Source organism: Uranotaenia lowii, chromosome 2 (assembly GCF_029784155.1).
Source record: "Uranotaenia lowii strain MFRU-FL chromosome 2, ASM2978415v1, whole genome shotgun sequence".
In the NCBI taxonomy this organism is placed as follows: Eukaryota; Metazoa; Arthropoda; class Insecta; order Diptera; family Culicidae; genus Uranotaenia; species Uranotaenia lowii.
Genome location: NC_073692.1, coordinates 228,391,345 through 228,416,919, shown reverse-complemented (window position 1 = coordinate 228,416,919; position 25,575 = coordinate 228,391,345). Strand labels below are relative to the sequence as shown.

General features: G+C 35.6%; 1 protein-coding gene and 1 long non-coding RNA gene across 2 annotated transcripts; both read left to right on the top strand.

The window, feature by feature from the left end:
• Positions 1–6,999: 6,999 nt before the first annotated feature.
• LOC129747404 (uncharacterized) lies at positions 7,000–7,934 on the top strand. Its single transcript, XM_055741611.1, has 2 exons — positions 7,000–7,125; positions 7,181–7,934. The coding sequence occupies exons 1-2, from the start codon at positions 7,087–7,089 to the stop codon at positions 7,832–7,834; spliced, it is 693 nt and encodes a 230-aa protein (XP_055597586.1). The 5' UTR covers positions 7,000–7,086; the 3' UTR covers positions 7,835–7,934.
• A 982-nt stretch (positions 7,935–8,916) lies between these two features.
• Positions 8,917–9,705, top strand: LOC129747411 (uncharacterized). The gene is made up of 4 exons (XR_008737503.1): positions 8,917–9,023; positions 9,093–9,291; positions 9,385–9,506; positions 9,561–9,705. It is a non-coding gene; the product is annotated as an uncharacterized LOC129747411 (long non-coding RNA).
• The last annotated feature ends 15,870 nt before the right edge of the window (positions 9,706–25,575 follow it).

The following is a 25,575-nucleotide window of genomic DNA, read 5'->3' as shown; positions in this document are numbered from 1 at the left end:
TGGTTTCTAAGTCCACGGGGTCGCACACTTAGAGGAATGGCTTCTAGGAGCGTGGGGCAGTCAATTCGCGATGTCAAGAGATCGGCGACGAAGGAAGCTCGTGTTGCGTTTCTGCGGGCTTAAAGAGTGTCTATGTCTATGAGACGGCATCGATGTTTATAGCTTGGCAAGTGAAACGGGTCTTGCCAAGGCAGGTGTCTAAGGGCGAATCGCAAGAAGCGCCGCTGTATAGCCTCGATCCGTTCGGCCCCATTCTGGTAGTAGGGACACCAAACAGCTGATGCATATTCAAGGATAGAGCGAACAATACTGCAATACAAACTTTTCAGGCAATACACATACTTGAAGTCCTTGGACACTCGAATAAGAGTCCAAGACTTCTCGAGGCTTTGTCGACAACGTAGTTTGTGTGTGTCCTGAATTCCAGCTTCCGGTCTAGAATTACACCCAGATCATTGATGTGTTCTTCGTGTGCGATTGGTTCATCTCCGAGGAAATACTCAGCGGAAAAAGGCTGAGGCACACCAGAAGAAGCAGAGAATTGTCTGGAGAAAGAGTCCTCCGTGCGAACTGTGCATTTACGTCCTGATAGGTAGCTCCGGAACCAGTCAAGAAGAGTTCCACAGAAACCCAGGCGTTCGAGCTTTCCAATGGCAATATCGTGGTTGACTTTGTCGAATGCCGCAGACAAATCGGTGTAAATAGCGTCGTTTTGAGACTTCGCAGCAAAACTTTCATGCACGTAAGAAGTAAACGTCAGAAGGTTAGTTGTCGTGGCTACTGTTGGCTACTGCGCATAATGCCGAGATTCCCCAGTCGGTAGTTGTTGACATTTCTCCTGTTACCTAGTCTATTTTTATTTATTTAAAGAGGATTTTAACCTTCGTGGTCATTCACCCTCTAACCTGTTACCTTTTTTAAACACCGGAAACATGTAAGCCTCCTTCCATAGTGAGGGGAAGATGGCTCTGTCAAGCGAAGCTTGGAAAATAAGCTTAACAGGAGTCAGCAAAACAAGCATGAAACGATTAATAAAAGTAGCAGGTATTCCGTCCGGACCCGTAGAGAAAAAAAATTTGAGCTTAGCTGCTGTTTTTGAGATGACTGCATCCTCAACCACAATGTTGTTTATAGAGAAGCCCAGTGGCGCAATATTCCTGACTGCACTATCCAGATGTTCAGGGGATATCGATGTTGTATAATAGATAAACGAGAATTTTTCGGCAAAGAGATCACAGATTCCACGATCAGAGTTCGCCGCATTGTCATCCAGAAACATTTGGCTTGGCAAACCAGGTTCTTTTCCGCTGACTTTTAACATGTTTCCAGAACGATTTTGGTCTGGACTTAAGATCACGCTGAACTCGAGTTAGATAGTTTTGGTGACAACGTTTGCTGACATTTTGTAAACAGAATTTAGTCTACGATAAATGTCCTTAGTATAGGCGGATCTTGATTTGTTAAAATTTCTAAGGGCACATCTCTTTGCCGTCTTTAGTCGTCGTAGTTCAGTCGTGAACCAAGGAGTCCGTATATTCTTTTCAGTAGTGTGTTTTGGTACGTGACGATCGATAACGAAACTCAAAATGTGCGAGAAGGTTTCGGTCACAGTGTTGGAATTAGATAAGTCGAGCTCAGTTTCCCAATCGATGGAAACCAGGGTACGAGAAATCTCGTCAAAATCGGCGTTCTTGAAGTCAAGGTAGGGTGCTAATTTTGCGAAAGGAGCAAGTCTAGTCTAGACATCGAGCGAAACCAATAAAGCAGGATGATGGTGTACCGATTTAACGTACGGAGCGAGAGCCAAAACAACGAAAGGTACACGATACCCATCGCTGGCAAAGCAGAGATTCAACATATGACCGTTTTCGTTTGTCACGCTGTTAATCTGCCGCAAAGTCGCTGTACTCAGGGAGTCTAGTATGACGTTCGATAGGGTTGAAAATACTAAATATGGTTGGAGCACCACTTCAAACCTGGCAAATTGAAGTCATCAATCACTAGAATGTCATCTTCGGGTGCACAGAGAGAACTAACTTTAGATAAGTAGCGCGAAAAAGACTTAACTAGGGCAACATCTCTCGTGCGGTCAGGAAGCAGATACAGTACGCAGGCATAAAGTTTACGGTCACCAAGATCAATGCGGATCAATACAATTTCCAGATCACTCCAAGAACTGTCTTCGATGATCAACGCTGGGAAATCTTAACGGCAATCAGCACTCCGCCACAGATGGTCTTTTTGCTATTACGTGGACTGCGATCGCAACGAAACACTAAATAGTCAGGTCCAAATATCTGGCTCGAAAGAGTACGGTCGTTCAGCCATGTTTCCGTGAAGGCGACAATGTCGTAACAGCAACATGAGCTTGCGAGCAGATAGTCCGTTAGACACGAGTTCATACCTCCGACGTTCTGGTAGTACAAGGTTATTGAGTCAAAAGTTTTCGAAGCAGGGCTAGATCCAAGAACATTGGAAAAGAGAGTCAGGCGGAGGAAACCGGTCGGGAGTGCCATACTTGCCTGAGTCGCTACATACGAACTCAGGACCGGGACGACTGAAGACGCTGGCAGGAAACAGCGCGACTGAGTCGAAGGGCAAAGGGGTCTCCGGTAGTCCTGATACGTTGCGTCCCGGTGCTGAAGGCCTTGTACAAGTTGCTACATTTTCGAGGTTCGGAAAAGAACGTGCCGAAGAACTAGTGGGCGTAGCACGGTGATAGGCTCGCAGTGCATTGGAAAGGGAGAGTCCATCACGAGGAGGAGGGCCAACATAAAATGGATACTTGCCTGTAGCTGCAGGCTGGAGAACCCCGTCGCCAAAATCGAACTCAGGGCCGGGACGACTGATGACGCAGGCGGGAATCAGCGTGACTGAATCGATGGACTCAGGGGTCTCCGAAGTGCCTTGGTCGTTGCGTCCCGGTGAAGAAGCTGTAATACGATCGTACTCAAAGGCAGGCAGCAGGTGATTCAGGTCAAAGCATGCCACGCAATGGGAAGGTTCTAAAACAACGTATGTACTTGCCTGAGAATGCAGGCTGGAAAACCTCTTCTCAACAATCGAACTCAGGGCCGGGACGACTGATGACGCTGGCCGGAATTAGCGCGATTGAGTCGAAGTGCTCCGAGGTCTCCAAAATGCCCAATTCGATGCGTCCCGGTGAAGAACCATTGTCGGTGCGAAGAAGAACAGATGTAGGGTCGTCGTCGTCGTCGTGTCGAAGCGGGGTAGAGTGAACTGAGGATCCATCGCTAATAGAAGCTGGCTGTTGACTCAATTACCATCTTATGAGATAAAAATACAACAATATAAGAACATTTGCAATACCTGTTTTTTTTTTAAATAATAAATAAATAAATATATTATTTCAAGATATGATTGAAATACTTTTTTACCAGAAATGAAAAAAACTGGACTAAAAATAAAAATTGTTTATTTCAAATTCATGTTGAGAAAATGTCATACTATAAAGATTTCAAGAATATGGATTCCGAAGCTATCGTGCACGTTCTGTAATTCATCGAATGGGAAGTCGAGTTCGCTCTCTCTGATCCCAACGCAGCTGCAGAGATATTTACGAATATCCTTAATTACACTATCGATCGTCATGTGCCGAAACGTAGCGTAGGTGCTAACCTACGGACTCCGTGGGTCACTAAAGAACTGCGGCAACTGAAGACGTGCTCTTCGTAACTATAACAAGCACTAGTTGCTCTACGCTCAGAATAAATACCGCAAACTGAACTCTGCATATAAAAAGATCAGCAAGCGCTGCTGCCAGAATCATCTTAATGGCTATGGACTATGGATGGTTTTGGATCCTGTTTTCTCGTTCTGCAAGCCTCACATTTCCAACGACCAGCATGGATTCATAAATAAACGATCCACAACTACCAACTTACTGAGCTGCACATCTTTCGTTCAAGACTGCTTTGCCAGGAAGACCCAAACTTTCGACAATGTGAACCATGATATTGCTATTGCAAAGCTCGGATGCTTAGAATTCTATGGATCTCTACTGGATTGGTTCCGGAGTTATTTAACGGGACGGAAATTATCCGTTCGAACTGGTGAATCCTTTTCTAGGCAATTCCCTGTCCCGTCAGGTGTGCCCCAAGGAAGCCATTTAGGACCGATAATTTTCGTAATCTACTTCAATGACGCACTCTCGCTTCTTGACCTGAAACTTTTTCACGCCATAAACAACTCGTCTTGGTTGTTTATGGCGTGAAAAAGTTTCAGGTCATCTGCAGCATCGACTTTTTACAGCAGCAATTTTCCGTATTTGCTCACTGGTGCGACATTAACTGTCTGCCGTTGAACCGCAGCAAATGCTCGATTATATCATTTTCCCGTAAGCGGCACACTCTTCATGCTGAGTACATCCTTGGAAGCGATACCATCACCCGAGTAGAACACATCAACGATCTAGGAGTTATCCTCGATCAACGGCTGGAGTACAAGACTCACACGAACTATGTTGTTGAAAAAGCTTCTAGAAACCTTGGATTTCTGTTTCGCATGGTCAAAGACTTCAAAGACGTTTACTGCCTTAAAAGTCTTTATTGCTGCATAGTTCGTCACTTGAATTGGCACGATCCGTTTCGTCTGCCAAGCTACGAAAATTTTTTGCCGCCTCATAGACTTGGATACGCTTCAAGTTCGTAGGAACGCTACTCGAGCTTTGATTGTGGCTGACCTGTTGACATCGAGAATAGACTCTCCCGCGCTGCTGGAGGCTGTCCCTCTTAGTGTACGACCCCGAGGATTAAGAAACCAGCATTTGCAGCTTTACGTTCCCATTCGTCTGAACAACTATGGGGCCAACAGCGCTTTTGTCGGAATCTTAAAAACTTTTAATCGTTTTTCTGAGCATTTTGATTTTGACGTTTCGAGAAATGTGTTCCGAAGAGAAATATTTGACGTGTCCAGAACTGTGTCGAGTGGATTTTAATTTTAGAAAGTTATTTTGGATTAAGTTATCATTTGGATCAACATGTGATCCGTTGATTTTTTAAGCCCGGTTTACAGTTCTTGTGAACTCGAACTCGAACGTGAACGTGAACTCACCACAGTGAAAAAATATTCCGCAGTGAAATGTCAAATCGGTAAAATCTTCAAAATTAGTAAGAGGTTTGTTCAACTGCGGGTAGAAATTGGTTTCGATCGGAAAATGACAGATCATTCAACCAATGTTTTGATCGATACTTGTCGAACCAATGCTCAAATTTAAATTTCTCAAAAAAACATATTGTTCTTCTTCAAAACATATTCAGCTTTGAAAACGATTAATTTAATCGAATAATCCCAAAGCTCTTATCTTTGAATACAATGAATTTAAATTAAATTTTATAAATTTAAAGTACTCCCAAAAAGTATTTATCGATCAAGGAGTAACGAGCTTTAGCGATTCGTTTCTTTTGAAAAACTTATTGAAAGGACGTTATGAATATAACTTCTACAAGATAGCCGTTTTTTGTTCTTGATTAAAAATTGACAAAAAAAATTTCAAAATTACTTTTAATTAGTGAAACAATTGAAAAGGTTTTTATTTAATTAAAATGCATCAGTACTCTTTAGTTTGTTAATTTTTCTGCTTTTCAGTTCTCCTTAAAACACATTATTTTTGAATGATTTCATAAATTGTTATAATTATTTCCATACCTTTTCTGAAACACACATTTGAACAAAGCGGAATCTATTTTTTTTATTTCAATGGAATCTGGCCATTCGATGATCTTCATTTACATTTATTCGTTGAGAAGCTCTTCCAACAGGTACATTTTTTTGTCGAGAAACTCTTCCAACAGGTGCAATTAAATGATGCCCAAGCGGGTTTTAAAGTTAAAAAAAAACATATCGTATGCGTTTCATTTCAAACTCGTAGTATTTTAAGCCTTTAATTGCCTTCAAATGTGCTTACAAATTAAAAAACTAATTTTTTATGAAGCAAAAATTTTTCCGTCATCGGTGAAATTTTTTTCAGAATGCACATTGCCATTCGGACGTGAAAATGAACGCGGAATTTATATTCACCACTCTTGTTCGTTTCCCGTTTTCACGTTCGCTCAGTGCGTTTACACTTCGAGCGGAATGTCAGTGAACGCGGAAAAAATATTCCGCAGTGAAAATCGGGGGAATTGAAATAAAATTAATATTAAAGGGCTTTGAACAAGGAAATCAGTTCAAAAATAATCGTTCAACCATTCCGCATCTATTCCACCTAGTTTCGCAGCCATGAAATGCAGCATAGCCGAGTTTTTGAAGAATTTTTCATTTTCACGTTCGAAAGAACTGTAAATGCACCTTTATACAAAAAAAGACAAATAAACATTGTTTCGGGTTTTCTTTTAGTTGAATTATCAAAATGCTTTTAAAAAATTTGCAAAAAAAACAATATTTGATAAAAATGCGGTGAATTCGTGCACCCATAGTGAAAAATCATGTAAACACAAATTTCCTTTTGAATCCATAAAAGCCTTCATTCTTTACCTTTAACATGCAAAAAAAAAGTTGATTTTGGATAAATGGAGGTGAACCCGTGCACCCATGGTAAATTGCTCTACTTATAGAAAAACTATGCTTTAAAACCTACAATATCAGGTATAATTTATAAGCAACATGTTGAAAAACTAGAAAATACCTACTAAAACAAAATTAAAGAGAAACCGTGCACCCATGGTCAATACCCATAACCCAATACCCGTACCCATTTAACACGATTTTCTCCGAATAAATATGTATATTCAATTTGCCGGTCCTTCGATTCTTTGCTTTGATCCACTTTTTTAAACAATTTAAATTGCATTAAAATTATTCGAAGACCGTCAAAGTTAGTCAAATTTACTACGGTATCCTTGTGTTCTAACGACCAAAAAGAAAGCCATTTTTTCATTCGCTTGTTATTACTTTTCTCATGATCTTTTAAAGCCTCAGATAGCACGAATTAGTAATCTAATCTAACCCCAAAAGCTCTGCTGTTTAGGGAGTATAAAAGCTTCGTTTATTCCTGTACAAGCTATCATTCTCAATTCGATTGCCTCTGAAGTCTAGTTGTAAATTCAACTCTCAAATATTTCGAACATGAAGCTGTTCATCGCCTCCGTTCTACTAGCTTTTGTGGTAAGTTCATCACTTATTTGTGACCTATTTTCTGTTGACTGATTGTTCGTTTAAGGCTCTTGGATCAGCCCAATCTCGCCAGTCATCGATCGATGCATTGACAAAACTGCGTGAGGCCATTCCAGAGATCAAATATGCTCAGGATTCAGCCGTCTTGAAAGTGTCCGAAGCAAAACAGAAGGCGTCGAATGCTTTAAACAACTTCTACCACAATGTGTTCGTCACCAAAACGGATCTGTTGCAACAAATCATTAAGGAGGAATCGGAAGTCATGGAGTACGGCAAAGCCTTAGACAGCTGGTGCTGGGAGAACAACGTGCCCAAGCTTGAGGGTATCATGGGATGGATCGGAATTGACTTCTCCAATTGTATCAAGGCTCTAGACAACAGCATTTCCGGTATCGTTGCCACCATCTACGGTCAGTTCCAAACAGACGAGAGTAACATCAACAAGTATAGCCTGTTCGAGGTATTCGAGAGACGCAACATCATCAACAATCCGCAATCAGTTCTGGACGCCATCGCCAATTTGCAACTGAACGTAGATGAATCGGTCCCGGAATTCGATCAAACTATTCGTGAGTTTGAGGATGATTTGAACGCCAAAATTCCATCGTACACCAGCTGTATGAACCAGCAGATGTCAATGCGCCGCATGGAAATTCAAAATTTGAAGGATGAAACTCAGCTTTGTTTAGAGCTGCAGTAAATGGTAACTACCTTACTGAATCCATTCCCAAATAATTTCTTCGGTAAGAGTTTGTGCATATTAAAATAAAACAAATAACTTCTGGCGAAGTTTCAACGAAGTTTGTCTGAAGAATTTTTTTACAAAATATCACCAAACAAATGCAGCTCTTATAAGCAATACGTTTTAAAAAATCAGGTTTTCATCGAAAATTTTGTCTTAACAAATCAATTGCTCCTTTATGTTGATTTCATTAAATTGAAATGAAGACTAACAATTTACCTGAAAACTGGAACACGAACAAACAAACAAAGAAATTATTGCGGTTCAAAGATTGTATTTTTGCCGCAAAATGTCGTTTAAATTCATTTTATTCATTGCGTTCAATAAAGGGTGATACGGTCAAAATTTGGTCAAGGGAAAACGCGTGTAAATCGATGAAATCGTTTATTTAAAATATCATATTGATTTCAATTTCAAGTTTAATTAGTATAAAATTCAGGAAAAATATTCAGTTAGGCTTCCGCTTTTCCAAATCTGAATTGCCGGGCCTTACACACTTAATCTTTTAACCTGCACGGAGAAAAAAGACGAAAGTTGTTCCAATTATTTCAGCTTGTTATACCAATAATCGAAATGCAGTTGATTTTTTCGCATCCAACTTCTTATATAATAGATTCAAATACAAACTTCTAATTGTCCTTACGCAATCAACTATCAATATAATGCATTCAACTGTATGATTTATTTTATGCATCCAACTATAAATACAATAGATTCAACTACAAACTGCTGATTGACCTTATGCAATCAACTTTGAATATAATAGATTCAATTGTAATGGTATAATTGATTCAATTGTAATGGTATAATTGATTCAACTGTAGATATGATTGATTCAACTACAATTGTATGATTGATTTTTGGCATTCAACTATAAATATAATAGATTCAACTGTAGTGGTATAATTGATTCAATTGTAAATATGATAGATTCAACTGTAGTGGTATAATTGATTCAATTGTCAATATGATAGATTCAACTACAATTGTATGATTGATTCTAGGTTTTGAACTATAAACATAGTAAATAAAATTATATTGTTACGATTGATTGTGTGATACTTGAATAAAAATGTATTTACATAAGCGTAGTCAGAGTGCCTTCAGCAGCAGGTGGCTGGGTGTTTACCAATGGCAAAAACAAAAGGTAATTAGCGAAGGTGCATACATTTGCTTTTTTTTAAATAAACTTGTGGCAAATTTTTTCCTCCTTTAGGTCAACTCAATCCAGATGCGGCAGCAGCTTAAATCAAAACGAAGGAATCGATGCCGCTGGAGGAATTGTTGGACATCCCGGCTGGGTGGCACCGATTGTCGTTGTCCGGCTCGAAATGGTCCTCGTTGGCCACCAGGGAACGGAGGCGCTGGTTGTCGCACCAACTACGGCAAGTAGTGTGTCCTGAGTAGCACGACGGGTGAAATTTTTAAATTTATTTGCTTTATAATGAAGCACCACAATTTAACATAATTTTGTTTTCTTGTTTACCATCTCCGGGATCCCCGGACAGGGTAAAGACAACCCGGTTCATCTGTTGGATGTGCATCTCATTTGATGGCGGTGGGGACCGGTTCCGAGAAAATGAGATGGTGGAAGAATTTAGTCACCGTCTGCCGGAACATAAATAACTCCGTGAGTCTTGTCCCATTTTTATTAAATCAGTTATAGATAAGATTTTTTTTTTAGCAGGAAATCATTCGCAAATCTATAGTTCGGGTCAAATGTGCTTACTGGTTCCGCACTGGAAGCTTCCGGAGGGCCTTCGAACAGCATTCCACCCGAGTGGGAACAATTCCATCACTGGAGTCTGACCGAACAAGCATGCTGTTTCCATTGTACCTCCTTTATGTATCCGAACTGGATGACGAATGAGTGATTTAAAATAAAATTAAAAATTGCTAGATACATAAAATTAATTTTGATGCAGCGATAGAACACAACTTTAAGCCAACTGTATTATAGTAATCTTAATAATATACATATAGTTGGATGCAAAAAATCAATCATATAGATATAGTTGAATCTATAATATTTATGATTGAATCAATTATATTAGTATAATTGAATCTATAATACTTATGATTGAATCAATTATATAAGTATAGTTGAATCTACTATACTTATTGTTAAGTGCATAGAATCAATCATACGATTATAGTTGAATTTATCATATGTATAGTTGAATGCACAAAATCAATCATACGGCTATAATTTAATCTATCATATGTATAGTTGGATGCAAAAAATCAACCAGATCATCTATTATATATATAGTTCGAAGTTTAATATTTATAGTTAGCCGAGAATTAATCAGAAATATAGTTCAATATAGGCGGAATATAGTTGGAAAAACTATACTTTATTCTCCGTGTGTGGTCGGGACGATTTCGTCCTGCATTTTCAACAGCTGAAATTACAGGACGATTTCAGGACAGCAAAAGAGCTCAGGAAAACAACTGTCAAATTACCCTGTAGCTTCGAAACGATTTTTCCCTGTAATTCGCAGGTTGTTTTTAAATTTTCCTGTGAATTCGAGACGCGTTCATTCCGAGCTTATAGGAAGTTCTGCAATGGTTTTTTGCACTCTCCCCTTTCTTTCAAATTCATCCCGATTTTTATCCTATTAAATAAAAATGTTTTTTTGGTTTTTCCGAAGTGAATTGTATATTTTAGAATATAAAAATCATTTGATATAAACACTATATGGGGACACTGGAATCACTGAACTTAGCAGAATTAACAAGGAAAATTGGTCGTGACAGTTATAGAGTGGGATTATCGATCGCGTTGACCAACAGATTATCTGAGTGGTGATATTCAATTAATGATGACTGCTCCATTGATTAGAGATAACCCGTTATTGATTGGAAATTTGATCCTGCTCCTCGAAGATCTTGTTCCCAGCATGCTGTTACCATCTTACGATGAAAAATGCTTTCATATGTTTCTTTTTGTTGTCTGTCGAATGTCGTAAACTAACCCTAAAAAGAAGAATTTAGTTTAAAATTACTAGTTGACTGAATATTCTCGTAAAAACTTACAGAATACGTCTGATTGGCGTCAGCGTACAGCAGTGATTGTAATCCTCACCAATTTTCTCATCAGAGGCATTCAAAATACACGCTTTGAGTTCTCGCATAGCTATACAGGAGACGATACATATACACTGAGGTTTTTTTTTACGCGGTATTTGGTCCCGCGTAAAAAAAAACCCGCGTAAAAAAAACCGCGTTAATTCGAAAATCCGCGTAAAAAAAAACCGCGTTAATTCGAAAATCCGCGTAAAAAAAAACCGCGTTAATTCGAAAATCCGCGTAAAAAAAAACCTCGTTAATTCGAAAATTCACGTAAAAAATCCATTTTTATTAAAAAGTTCAAACAAAACAGCACGTTACTAAAAAAACGCGTAAGAATCATGATTATTTAAAAATTTGCGTACAATGATAGTTTATTTTTAAGATAAAAAACAAAATCAATTAGATTAATAGAATAGTAGGGTCTCAGGTCTCATGTTCCATGTCTCAGGTCTTAGGTTTCATGACTCAGGTCTCAGGTCTCATGTCTCATGTCTCATGTCTCAGGTCTCAGGTCTCATGTCTCAGGTCACATGTCTCATGTCTCAGGTTTCAGGTCTCAGGTCTCATGTCTCAGGTCTCATGTCTCATGTCTCATGTCTCAGGTCTCAGGTTTCAGGTCTCATGTCTCATGTCTCATGTTTCATGACTCATGTCTCATGTCTCAGGTCTCATGTCTCATGTCTCATGTCTCATGTCTCATGTCTCAGGTCTCAGGTCTCATGTCTCAGGTCACATGTCTCATGTCTCATGTCTCAGGTCTCAGGTCTCATGTCTCATGTCTCATGGCTCATGTCTCATGTCTCAGGTCTCATGTCTCATGTCTCAGGTCACATGTCTCATGTCTCAGGTTTCAGGTCTCAGGTCTCATGTCTCAGGTCTCATGTCTCATGTCTCATGTCTCAGGTCTCAGGTCTCATGTCTCATGGCTCATGGCTCATGTCTCATGTCTCAGGTCTCATGTCTCATGTCTCAGGTTTCAGGTCTCAGGTCTCATGTATCACGTTCTTAGTCTCAGAGCTAAGATTTTCCCAACTACAAAAATATTCTAAGTGTTTTCCTTTGAAAAAGTCTTAGAATATTTTCTCTGAAAAACCGCGTTAATTCGAAAATCCGCGTAAAAAAAAACCGCGTAAAAAAAAACCTCAGTGTATATTCATTCAAACCTCCCCCCATGAGGAGGATCTGCTCTGAGAGGTACTATTCGTTTGCTGCCCCGAACGAACTCTCTCAACGTTCGGTTGCTACATGATGTATGAAGTGCACTCTGTGCATGAAGAAGACGAGGCACACATACTCATTTACGTTATTGAATTTGATATACTCCAGCTGATAGCTGTCGTTGAGGAGAACATCTTCAACCTCGCCGCAAAGGTTGAGGCAACAACAAAAACAACCGAACTTATTGCGTTGCATGGCCCGCAACGTATAGTGCAAAGAGGGGGGGAGGAAAAAGAAACGAAAAAACTAGCTGCCTGCGTGCGGTTGCTGTGCAATAATAGCAATAGCAAAAAAACCTCATGCATTCGATCCAGGCACAAACGAGGAGACTCGGGTTTGCTCTGCCTTTTGAATTCGATTTCCTCAAGGTTGTAACAGGAGATGAGTGAGAGCCTTTCGTTTGGTGTTTTGGATTCGCTGCCTCGAATGTATACCCGAGCAGACTTTTATGGCAAAATTATAGCAAATTTTGCTCTCATGCCATGAGGGCCAAATGTGCTTTCATTTTGCTTGACATAAGGTGGTACACAGCAAAAATGAGAGCACAAATTTTCATACTTGGTTAGCAAAGTGATGCCTAATTTTGCTAAAACTGAGACCCTAACTACACCTCGATTTCCGAGAGCTTGGAAAGCATAATGATGTCAATTTAAGGCATCACAAAATCTTCGGTTACAGCAAAATTTGACATCGAAATGATCTCAAAACTTTCGGAAAACGAAAGCAGAATAAGGTATAGTCGGGGCATTACAAGCAACATTTAAATGGCAATACTGTGCTATGCATTTACGAGATTTGGGCCTAATTTTTGCTGAGTTACACCCTAATTCAATCAAAATCAGAGAAAATTTGGCTGTCAAGACGTGATAGAGAAATATGATTTCATTTTGCCGTAAAAGTTAGTCTTAACCAGAGTTGGCTTCAGTTTGGCAACGTATGAACTGTTTATTGTCGCATATGCGTCGTGTGTGCTCTTAACTTCCATCAAACTAAATGGCTCAAATTTTATTTAGAAAGCAAAGCATTACTTCAAGAACAGAATTTAATAACCATAAGTGTCTTTGTACAGCCTACTTGTATGATCCAGAGTAAATATGTAAAATTAAAATATTATTGGTTGAATTTTTAATTACGTATTTTTATATATTTTCGGGATGAATCGACCTACTTGGGTTTATATCACGGAAAAAATGAGTATTTTTGTATAGTTTTAAAAAATCTATCTGTTGCGTAGCAAAATTTGTTATAAGGATTTACAAGGTTAGTACTTATTTATACATATTTCAAGCCAAGCAGTATTTTCAGTCGACTTAAAAAAATTCAAAAACTTCTCCCAATTCATCATATTATTGTTAAGCATCGAAACGCTTCTGTTATTACATCACTAAAATCAGTTTTTAATTATCTTTCTTATAAAAAGCTTCACTGCAAAAATGCTGCTTAAATATACATAAAAAACAGTGTAGCTGTTAGAATAATGGAAAATTAAGATTGAGAAATTGTCAAAAATTCTTTGTTTCGTAATTGAAAGATCCTTAAAATGTCAAATAGTTTGAAATTGTCAATCCACTTCTTGGATTTTTTTACTGTAACAACTTTGAAGCTTCATTTATGGCTTTCACGTCATTTGTTTATCAATTTTATTGTGGATTTCTTACTTTTTTAACTTCAGTTTTCTTTTACAATAAAACGTTTTTTTTTTCAACATTTGGTAACTGACCTATAGCCTTTTTGTTGAGCATATTTTTATCGATTTTATATGGATGTACTTTAAAAAGGTAAAAGCCGTCTAACTGCAAATAGTGTAATTTTTAAACTCGAGAACGGATTTGGATTAAACTTAACGTGTGAATTCATTTATATTTTCGAATGCTTTTCCGTAACTGAACTTCATTCCTGATTTAATACTGGAATAACAAATATCAATTCTAAGTTAAAAGGATTACTTTTTTGAAGCATTCGTCAATTGAAACCTTGAAGGTTAAATTTACATGAATATATTAAAGCTTCAAAATTTGTTTGAACTCTTGTTACTACGGATTTTATTATTTTTAAAGATCAGTTCTTATTGAAGTATATATGTTTGTGTTTTTTAAACGTTGTTTATCGCTATATCACAATTAATTGTTTTAGGATTTCAGCGAATTTTATATAACTAAACATTTCACTTTCATCGAAGGTTGTTCTTCCGGCACCGAAACTTTCTGCTGAGCAACGACAGGTTGACAGCATTGAGGACAGCTTCTCGATTCCGTGACTATTTATTCAACTTTTCGATCAATACCAGTTGCCATTGCGGATCCAAATAGCGTTTTAAGGCTGCGAGATCGTGAAACGCCTCCAGTTTACTTGCTGGTAGATTTTGTTTCTATTTAACCTGAAAAACAAAATAAAATAAGCACAACAGTTTCAGTTGTAAAACTAAATGCTAACGAACTTTTTTTTACATTTTAAAAGTGCCTTCGTTCCAGTGCACAGTGGTTCAAAATGCGAAAAACGTGATCGTTGCTTATAACTTTTTTAGGTCACATTTTAGCATTTCGGTGTCTTCGGAGAAGTTTGTCAGTAAAATCAGCTCTATAATAAAAAACTATTATTTTTCTGATTAATCGCCCTACAAGTGAGATAAAATTTCTAACTTCTCTGTTATAAGTTTTAGCTCTTTGATGTCTTCGACAAACTTGTTAAAAATCAAATTTTCTACAACTTTGTCTCAGATGCCAAGTTTCTAAAATAATTATTATCCGAGATATCGGCCAAATAAGAAACTTAACCTCTTAAAATCAGTTTTTTAATAATAACTTTTTTCAGTAAATTTTAAGTTTAATAAAATGTTCCACAAAGTTGTTTGTCTTACTAAAATACACCACTTTGTTGAACATTTCATGTTTGTAAAATGTGATACTGCAGAGCTATGTTAAAAAGATTACCGAAAATAGGGCTTGTTCACGCCTTATTTTACAAACACCGGGCAACATCGGGCAGCCCGCTTTAGATGCAAAATAAAGTCGAAGATTTCGTCTACAAGATGCAGGTAAAATCGTCAGTATCCACTTGTATCCAAGCGAGATACATCAATTTTACTTTTCCAAGTTTGCATTGAAATCAACGATTTCTATGAAAGCACATACAGCGCATTTTTTTTTTTTTTTTATAATTCTTTATTTGAAACGGCTCATACGTTTAAGTTTTAAGGAGCCACACTCGTTTTTTGTTTTTCACAATCATTTTCTTAATCTAGCACTTTTTTTTAAAGAAAAAAGAAGATAGAAAGGGAAATATGAAAATAAAATAGGGTTATAGACGGAGATCGATAGCTTTTAGATAGAAGTAGATTTCGAACATGTAGTCCAAATCTAGCACAGCTAGTACATCTCTCACTGGAACATACAGCGCATTCTACTACGTGTGTTTTCTTCTAGTTTTTCCCCGCGCGATGTCAGAAGCAAAGGTCTGGAAGCGCATTTGTATTATTAGCATCTCCAGCTTGTAGAAGATATCTATTTCAATTGAACACACAATAACCTGTACTAATAATACAAATGCGCTTCCAAACCTTTGCTTCTGACATCGCGCGGGGAAAAACTAGAAGAAAACACACGTAGTAGAATGCGCTGTATGTGCTTTCATAGAAATCGTTGATTTCAATGCAAACTTGGAAAAGTAAAATTGATGTATCTCGCTTGGATACAAGTGGATACTGACAATTTTACCTGCATCTTGTAGACGAAATCTTCGACTTTATTTTGCATCTAAAGCGGGCTGCCCGATGTTGCCCGGTGTTTGTAAAATAAGGCGTGAAAAAGCCCTATTTTCGGTAATCTTTTTAACATAGCTCTGCAGTATCACATTTTACAAACATGAAATGTTCAACAAAGTGGTGTATTTTAGTAAGACAAACAACTTTGTGGAACATTTTATTAAACTTAAAATTTCCTGAAAAAAGTTATTATTAAAAAACTGATTTTTAGAGGTTAAGTTTCTTATTTGGCCGATATCTCGGATAATAATTATTTTAGAAACTTGGCATCTGAGACAAAGTTGTAGAAAATTTGATTTTTAACAAGTTTGTCGAAGACATCAAAGAGCTAAAACTTATAACAGAGAAGTTAGAAATTTTATCTCACTTGTAGGGCGATTAATCAGAAAAATAATAGTTTTTTATTATAGAGCTGATTTTACTGACAAACTTCTCCGAAGACACCGATATGCTAAAATGTGACCTAAAAAAGTTATAAGCAACGATCACGTTTTTCGCATTTTGGACCACTGTGCAGTGGGCCGATTTTCGAACAGCTCGAATATCGAAGTATTTGAATCCACCGGCAGAATCGGGCTCTAAATTTCGCTTCCTTCTTTCGGACGATCTGTTCTGACAGTATATTTTCCCTAGAAAAAGAAATAGCAAATAAATCTTGGAAAAATAAAAAAAAGAACTTACATTTTCACCTGTCTTCTTCTCTTTACCAAGGACTAATCTTCCAGCCTAAATTACACCACTTCTTTTGCAGTTCTGCATCTTCCGGCTGTGTGACCGGGGAAAAGTCGATGATTCCGAAGCTTCCGGACTTCCATTATGAATATCATCCATTTTAATAATGCAATAACAATGTATAATTGTAGCAATTGGAGCCTTTCAAAAACAATATTTGGAGAGCATAATAGTGGGGAATTAAGAAACTTATATTTTTGCTGCTTTCTATCCCGCGTTCGATTCATTCTCAAAACCTTATGCTGTACGTTTTTCCGTTGCTGCTCTGGTTCTTCCGGCTCTATTGCCCGGCACAAAATACTTAAATTCTGGCGAAAACGGCACAAACCGACTAAAGCGAAACCGACGAATGGGGGTCGGGCGCACTGGATTTTGACAGCTGAACAGAGTGAAGGAAAATGTAAACAAATGATGTATGGAATCAACGCTTTTAAAAGTGAAATTATGAAACACCTGCCGAATTTTCACAAAAACTGGTGAAAGGGAAAGATCGAGAAACTATTCAAGATTCTTTTTTTGCTTTTTTTATTTTTTGAAATGTGTTCTCAAGGTGAGTATTATGTGATTGAAGTCAGTGCTTTCAAATGGTATTGAAAAACAAGCTTTTTTTAAAAGTGAATTTATCAATGAAAAATGGTCAGTTTTAATTTTTTTTCAACTTAACATTCATAAAAAATAGTTGAATAATCATATATGAGCGAGTTTTGGTTGTGTTAAGCCGTCAAGGTATGGCAAATCGACTTGAAAGTTGACTAATATTTTTTGGTTTTCTTTGTTATTTTTGGATTGATTCAATTGAAAAAATGCACAAAGGTAAGTTAATTAATAAAAAAAATCAGCATTCATCATACAAAATTATTATTACTTTAATATTAAACTATATACTTCACTCAAACAATGTACTTTTCATGTCTAAATTATTAAATAATTTTAAAACCATAATATCAACAAATCTTAGACATGCTTATTTGTTATACTTGATGTCAAATTTAAAAACGAATCTCATTTATAAGTAATTTAATATTGAACCGATAGTTTGATTTTTTTTTTCATAATTTTTTTGCCGAACATATTGTGAGGCCTTATTAAATTGATTATCAGATGTGATGAAATAACGTTCTGAAATAAAAGTATGTTTAATTTCTGAACTTTTTTTTCATTCATTCCTGATAACTATTATAACTTTTTCTAAACTTATTAAGTGTTCGGAAATGAGATCTTAATAAATAACCAAATTGTAACCGAATGAACTTAGTGCATAGACAACACAAACTGTAGCCTTCCATTTGCATATAGTCGTTATTCGCTTACTCGAACTGCATGTATCTTTGAGCTTAAAAACACTTTATTGAATTTTTTGGCTTCTGCAAAACTGTTAAAGTAAATAAATTAGAATACACTCTAGGTCGTTTGATCTTTATTTACATTCCAGTACGATCAAAGCGGTTCCGCTAGAGAATTCGTTTTGTTCTAATATACTTGTTTTGGTCAATAAAATCAGTGATATTTATATGTAAAAAAATTAGGTAGTTTCAAATTTCAAAATTCTACCAAAAATCGTTTTGCAACTAGTTATATCTCTATTAACTTTTAGTGAAAAAAAACGGGGAGGGTCTGAGCAAAAATTCCCCATAAAATAATGTTTTCTGTGGGGTTCCATAAAGCGATGAATTAAACATGCATTTTATTTTAATCATCTGTAACTAGATCGTTGGAAAATTTTTTACAAACTATACGAAATTTGAATCTACTTACGTTAAACAACGAACTTGTAGAAGAAACGTACCAAAAAAACCTTTTTGAACTATTGAAATAACTGTTTGAAAAACCTCATAAATATGCTCACTTTGTGTACACTTGAGCTCACTCTGTTCGTAAATTTCACAGCTGGCAGCAGTGCAGCTGGACTGAAGCGAATAATGATAAATTGTGTTTTGCTTTGTTTACAGTGCTGACCTGTGCTGACGTTTTCGTGCAGTAGTGCCAGGTGTACGGATTTTTCAGGATTTGTACTGAATTTTCAGATATGCTGATTTTGAAAAACAATGGCAAAATGTATTCAATAATACTTGATTTTCATTAAATATCAAAATATTATATGCAATTTAAAGAAAAAAATTATGAGAACATCAAACATGTATGTTCTGAAATATTTTTACAAGAACCAATCTTCGGAGTAGATCTTGCATCTCTATTTGGCACAACTACTCTTGAAAAACACTGAGCAAAATTATACAGCTGCTTTTTAAAATATACGTTGTTTTCAGTGGAAAATCCTAATGAGCCTATAGTAAACAAAGAGGCGAAATGTCACGATTGGAATTTTTCATTTTCTGTCAGTGTCATTCCAATCGAGCAGAACCAAGCAGTCTTAAAGGCAGCCCTACAGCAGGGTTGCAAGCTCATTATTAAGAAAGGGATCAGAAGGCGCCTCTTTGTTTACAGTCTCTTTAGAAAATTCAAACAAATGAATTTTTTTTCAGACGAAATTTTTGTTTTAATTTACGCTTTTGCTCATCCATATTTTTTGACCGATTTTACTCCAACCGTTTGGGTGCTCATGCAAGCAGTGCCATACAGGGTGGGTACAGTAGGGTGGGTGCATATTGAGGAAAAGTAGGCATGGGGTACCAAAAGTTTCTCATTGGTGGGGGGTGGAGACGGAGCGTTTTTGACAGCGAATTGTTCGTCTACCATGCCTACGGTTACGATTGCCTGTCACAAGATGGACGATTCCGTGCATTGGTATAAGAACACACCTAAAGCTTTACACGCCTTGGTGCCATACACGATGCAAATCGTATTCACTGAGACAAAATTTCATCGAATTTCATCGCATTTCCACAAATGTTGTGTAGTATGTGGCCCGCTTTATAGATGAAATCAAATCAAACAAAATTCAAACAGGGGTCCGCTAGCACAGTTTAGTTACACACAAAATTTTTGTACTCAATTATATTTAAAAAAAAAAAAGAAATTTAAAATTTAAGGTCATAAATGGGATATTTTTGAACAAACTCATTCGACATAATATAACGGGGCTTCGCTCAGAGAATTTAAAAACGAAGGTTTGTTATTGAATTTTGCTGACATTTTTATGCAGTAACTTATTTTTTATGTTTGATTTTGAAACGAAAAAGATTCTATATTCTTAAGATAGAAAACGCCTTTATTATGACATTTTTTTTCAAATTGACCAACAATTTCTAAAACTCTTTTGTACATTGACATTTTGGCATCCTTGTCAAAAAATACCTGAATGATACCTAAACATGCTATCGGATGAAATTCTGCATCAAATGTTGCTTACAGCTTGCTGTTGATAGTTTATTTTGGTATCTGCGTGCTATCAAATAAAACATTTTGATACCATAATAATGACTAATTTTACTATCGTAGAAAATTTTACAGCAAATGAAGGCCTCATTTAGCTGTTAACACCTCGTTTTGATCTCAATTTGCTATTGATTTAGGCATCAAAGTCTGCTCGGGTATTGCTTAGAGGTGGGCAAAGCGGCTCATTTCAATGAGCGGCTCAGAGCCGTTCGCTCAATTCAATGAGCCGGTTCATTTGAACGGCTCAAAAATGAACCGTGTCACGCAGCTAACACTGGAGCCGTTCACATACCACGTGGTCAACCTAAGGGAAGGGGGGGGGGGGGAGGGTATTTTCCATGTAGAGGGGGTAGGAGTTTGAGTCATGTCCACGTGGACATACTCACTCCATAAATATTTTTGAACGTTGAATAAATATTATGAAATTGTAATTAATATTTTAAAATATCTAACGAGAATCTTGACTGGGACCAGGTGAAGACGCTGGCTCCGGATCGTCAACAGTGGAGGTCTTTTACCACGGCCCTATGCACCGGAGGATCGGCGCGGGATCATTAAGTAAGTAAAAAAGTCTAACATTTTAATGAAAATTATAAATAACTTTTTTTAAAAGTGCTAAATTCAAAGCAACATTACGTATTAAACTTCTACTACGAATATAAACTCGGGATTAATGTTTAATGTTATAAAAAAACATGTTCAATTGTGTCGTGACGGCCCTTGCTAATAATGAAGAGCAAAGCGACTCGCGTGCATCCTCCATTAAGAATCTCCTATAAACTGAAGCTCAAGCGTTTGTCGATCTATCTTCGAAACGTGAGAGATCTAGCGTTTTTCTGACGTTTACCTTTCTCTCTCGAATTTTAGCGTTCTGTTTTTTTTATCGTATTTACACGCTTAATAGAGAATTTGTTATTTAATAATGTTATTAACCATTAAACGCATAAATCTAACGAATTAACCACATTATCCATTTCATAATGATTATAATTATTTTACTACCGATACTATACACTACATTATCCCCCGCCTCTAATGTTTGATGATCATTTCATTTTACTTTGTTACTTTTAATTATTGTTTTTATTTCGTTATGTTTTCGTTGATCAATAAAAATAGCATTTGTACATTTTCAAGGAAAAGGATTTTTTTTAAGACAATGAAAATGAAAATTAAATGATTTCAAATTATAGATATTATCGTTCTTAATTTTGCTGGTTCTAATGAGTGAGAGATTTTGAATCAAAACAAAATAATACTATAAATATCAAGCGATACTTGAGACTTTTCTGCAAGGATAATTAGAAAGTTTATTCTAAAGGATCTACTGCAGTAATCAACTCATATTATTATTTTTCTATTCTTTTCGGAGATCTTAGACAAAAAATTCAACTTCATAGTGAATTTGCAAAATTTTAATATAACTGCAGAACCCTTCTAACGAATAAGTAAGACGCAATGCCGTCCAATCATTTTTTTTTTTGTGAAACTAGAATTGAATCATCTGTGAGCAAGACAACTGAAATTTATGCTATATTTAAAAAAAAATCACTAAACTTTTAATTTGTGGCATCTTATTTCTTATATAACTGATAAAATTTTAGTAAGATTTCGTTTTACCCACAGTTTACCCTTCATTTCATGATTTTTTTCTTAAAAATCATTTTTAACAGTTGGAAATGATGAGTACATCAAGAAAAAAACATTAAAATAAAATACGATTTTTCACTTTTTCCATACATTAATTGTTGCAAATTTGTGACTTTATGCAACGAAGGGTTAAAGTTTCATTTTATGTTGATTTATCACTGATTTGCTTAAATTATGAATCTTCCGTTTTCGCTTTTCAGACAATTTCTCACTCTTGATGCGTTGATTAGAGTAGCTGGGGGTCGTGAACAATCATATCAAAATTACGAAAGGTTTGTTCATCTTTCTTAAGCTCGTATTTCGTTTCATGTTATTTATTAATTTATTTATTTTTTTTTTTTTTTTAGAAAAATTTTAAAACCATAAAGAGAAGTCATATTTTCTTCTTAGTATGTTGAACATTTAGTTATGCCACATTTTTTTTTCGCTACAAGATGTCTCCAAACCGTTCAACACATCTATGAATTGTTTGTGTCTCAATTTTTTTAACTGCACATCATCATATGCTGAACATTTTTGGTTATTTTCATCAACTCAGATAAGTTTTATCATTTTTACTTGGGATAATTTCGTCTTTATACTGTACCATTGACATCAGTGCCCAAATATTCCACCACTTTTATATTAATTTTTTTTTTCAACCTTCTTTGGCTTTAATTTATAACTCAAAAACTATTATTTTAATTCATGGTTCTATTGTATTGCTCATAAAAAAACTATCATTGTCTTTTTGATTGAATTTCTGATTGACCTCCTTTATACTTTTACCTCATTGGCTTTTTTGTTTTGAATTATTTTGTTCTAAGCTTCCTTATGTTATCTGAAAGCTACGAAATTATTCAGTTTCTAGTTTATTTTACATGAAAATAACTACTGCGGCATAGAACTAATATTACCATTTCTCTATCATTTTGAGGTGACCTTTCAACAACAATAACAACTTAATAAACTTTCAAAATTTGAATACAACTTCAACACCGTTCTAACAAATGAGGTGGACGCAATGACGTCCAACAATATTTTTATTTTTTTTTTATATTGAAATTTAAATTATATATTCTGTGAGCAAGTCATTCGTTATTCATGCTTCAATTCCTTTTTTTTACATTGGATTTTTTTTTATTTGTTACCCATTATGTCATTAAACTGCTTCTTTAAACTTTTTCACCGTTTTTTTTAATTAAGTTGTATGTTGAATACATATTTATTTTATTCAGTGTCCAATTTTCACCTAATCTTGCCACCTGAGTAGCCTTTCGCTATTCCACCGTTATTAAATTATTCAGTCTCGATTTTTAAACTTATCATATTTTAAATATTGATTTGTATAATTTAAGTTCAAACATATTTTCATTTTCATTTTAACTCATTTTTAAAACTTTGTTTTAAACGTGTAAATTTATTTCATTTGTGTTTTATTTTGTTCATGGCTTCTTTCTGCTTCATTATATCCACTTTTCCCATCAAGTTTTAAGTATTTTTTTTTTTTTTTATTAAGTATTCTGATTTGTGATCATCAAATTTCCTCCTTGAATGTTTTTTTTTGTTATTATATGTACCCGTTCTTTTTGTACTCATTTATACATATTGTTTGTTTTTTTTTTATAGGCTCCATGGTTTTGAATACCCTTTAATAAAAATAACTTTTGAACTTTAGTTTAGTTTTTTTCTTTATTAGATTTTCAATGATTTTTTTTTTTAAATTGATTTGTAACATAATTTTATAAATTTTTTTTTACTACTTCGATTCGCTTTATTTTTAAACTTTTTTTTTTTTTAACGATTCTTCGTGATTTTTATTTCTTTTTACAAATATTTATTAATGTCAGCTTCTCAATTTGTTTTTTTGATAAAATTTCACATTTATGCAATTTTTTTTCACCTCTCATCGAGATTTTTTTTTCAAATCTTTTATTTGCATTTTAACTTTTATTAATTCTCATCAGAAAATTCTTTTACTCATTCAATGAGATTAATTTTGTCTTATTTTTTAATTTTCATATGGATCGCTATTTATTTTTAAATTTAATTCAATCAGGCTTAATTTTTTTCACTGCCTTGTTATTCCATTCTATCATTTTTTTTTTTTTTTTGTTAGGCTTCATTTTTTTCACTGCCATTCTATTCAATATAATTTTTTTTTTTGAAATACTTGGCTGCATTTTTTTCACTGCCATTTTTCTTTTTTTTTAAGTATTTTCTATCGCCAGGCTTATTTTTTTTCACTGCCTTTCTTTTTAACTATACATCGATTTTTTTTTTTGTCAGGCTTCATTTTTTTTCACTGCCTTTTTTTTCAATATAGCTATTTTTCTATTACTAGGCTTAATTCTTTTTTTTTTTTACTGCCTCTTTTTTTTTCATTTCAATACTTTTTTCAAAATTCTTTTTCCAGCTCAATTCATTATCCTTTTATCCACTTTGCTTCCAATTTCTTGCACCATAACTTGCAAGAAATTCGACTCCAGATCTCCAGAAGAAAACTTACCATTTGGGAGCGTCTTAACTGCGCCATTGTCGTGACGGCCCTTGCTAATAATGAAGAGCAAAGCGACTCGCGTGCATCCTCCATTAAGAATCTCCTATAAACTGAAGCTCAAGCGTTTGTCGATCTATCTTCGAAACGTGAGAGATCTAGCGTTTTTCTGACGTTTACCTTTCTCTCTCGAATTTTAGCGTTCTGTTTTTTTTTATCGTATTTACACGCTTAATAGAGAATTTGTTATTTAATAATGTTATTAACCATTAAACGCATAAATCTAACGAATTAACCACATTATCCATTTCATAATGATTATAATTATTTTACTACCGATACTATACACTACTAATTGCACAGAAACACATCCGCTGGAGTCCTCAATTTTTGTTCATTTATCTCTAGCACACTTTAGCAGCTTTCTCACATTATCCAAATTAAAGTTAAAATTACATTATAGGCTCACATTTTTCGAGTATTTGAATTTTGTTAATTTTGTATACGAATACGTATACGGATTACGAGATATGGCTGAAAAATCAAACAATCCAGCGCATCCCTCTTTTGTGTGTTGATCTGCTTTTGCTTCAAATTAGCAGCTGTTGGTTCTTCGCCCATCAAATCATAGGTAACATAGACTGAGGAGCGAAGAACAGCAGAAAGCCGTTCGATCGTTCTCTCGAACCAAAGGAACCGTGCTGTGCTGGGTGGTGGTTCAAAAAAGAGTCGAAAAACGGCTCGAAAAAGAACGGCTCAAAAAAGAACCGCTCAAAAAAGAACCTCGACTCGCTCAACTCTGGTTCACAATCTGAACGGCAAGAGCGGAGTATGGAGAGCCGTTCAATTTGATCAAATGAACGGCTCGGCTCGGATGCTCTGTTCGGTTTTTTTTTCGAGCCGTCCTGTAGCCAGGGATGTCAACCTTCCAGATTTTATCTGGATCTTCCAGACTTTTTGGACTTTTGCCAGACATTTTTTTAGGTTTCCAGACTTCCAGACTTTTGACATTTCTTCCAGACAATTCCAGACTTTTGGGTTTGACATTAATAATTATAATAAACTATGAAAATTCAAATTGGCCATGGTGTAATATGACAGGAAATGATAGATTTCATGAATTATAAATTCAAAAGTGTTCGCAACTTATTAATATTGGCAAATGCTTTGAAGATGAATGTTCAATTGAGAGTCATTCAGAGCACGTGACTGGTATAGTGACAGAAAAATACGAAACGCAGAGAAAACTTGGATTTTGAAACAAATCAAAACTGACTTTGATTCAAAATATTCAGTTTTTTTAATCAAATTCCTGTTTTCTTTGAATCAATAAATTATTGATTCGAATTATGATTCGAAAGAAAAATTTTGGAAAGAAAGAATTAATTTTTTGAACTGAATAATTTTGGACTTTGATTTTGAACAAATTGTTGGATTCAAAAGATATTTGTC

Excerpts from the sequence above, each read along its gene's own strand:
- LOC129747404 (XM_055741611.1), top strand. The coding sequence starts at position 7,087 with ATGAAGCTGTTCATCGCCTCCGTTCTACTAGCTTTTGTG. Across the intron at positions 7,126-7,180 it reads CCGTTCTACTAGCTTTTGTG|GCTCTTGGATCAGCCCAATC; the intron begins GTAAGTTCATCA and ends TGTTCGTTTAAG.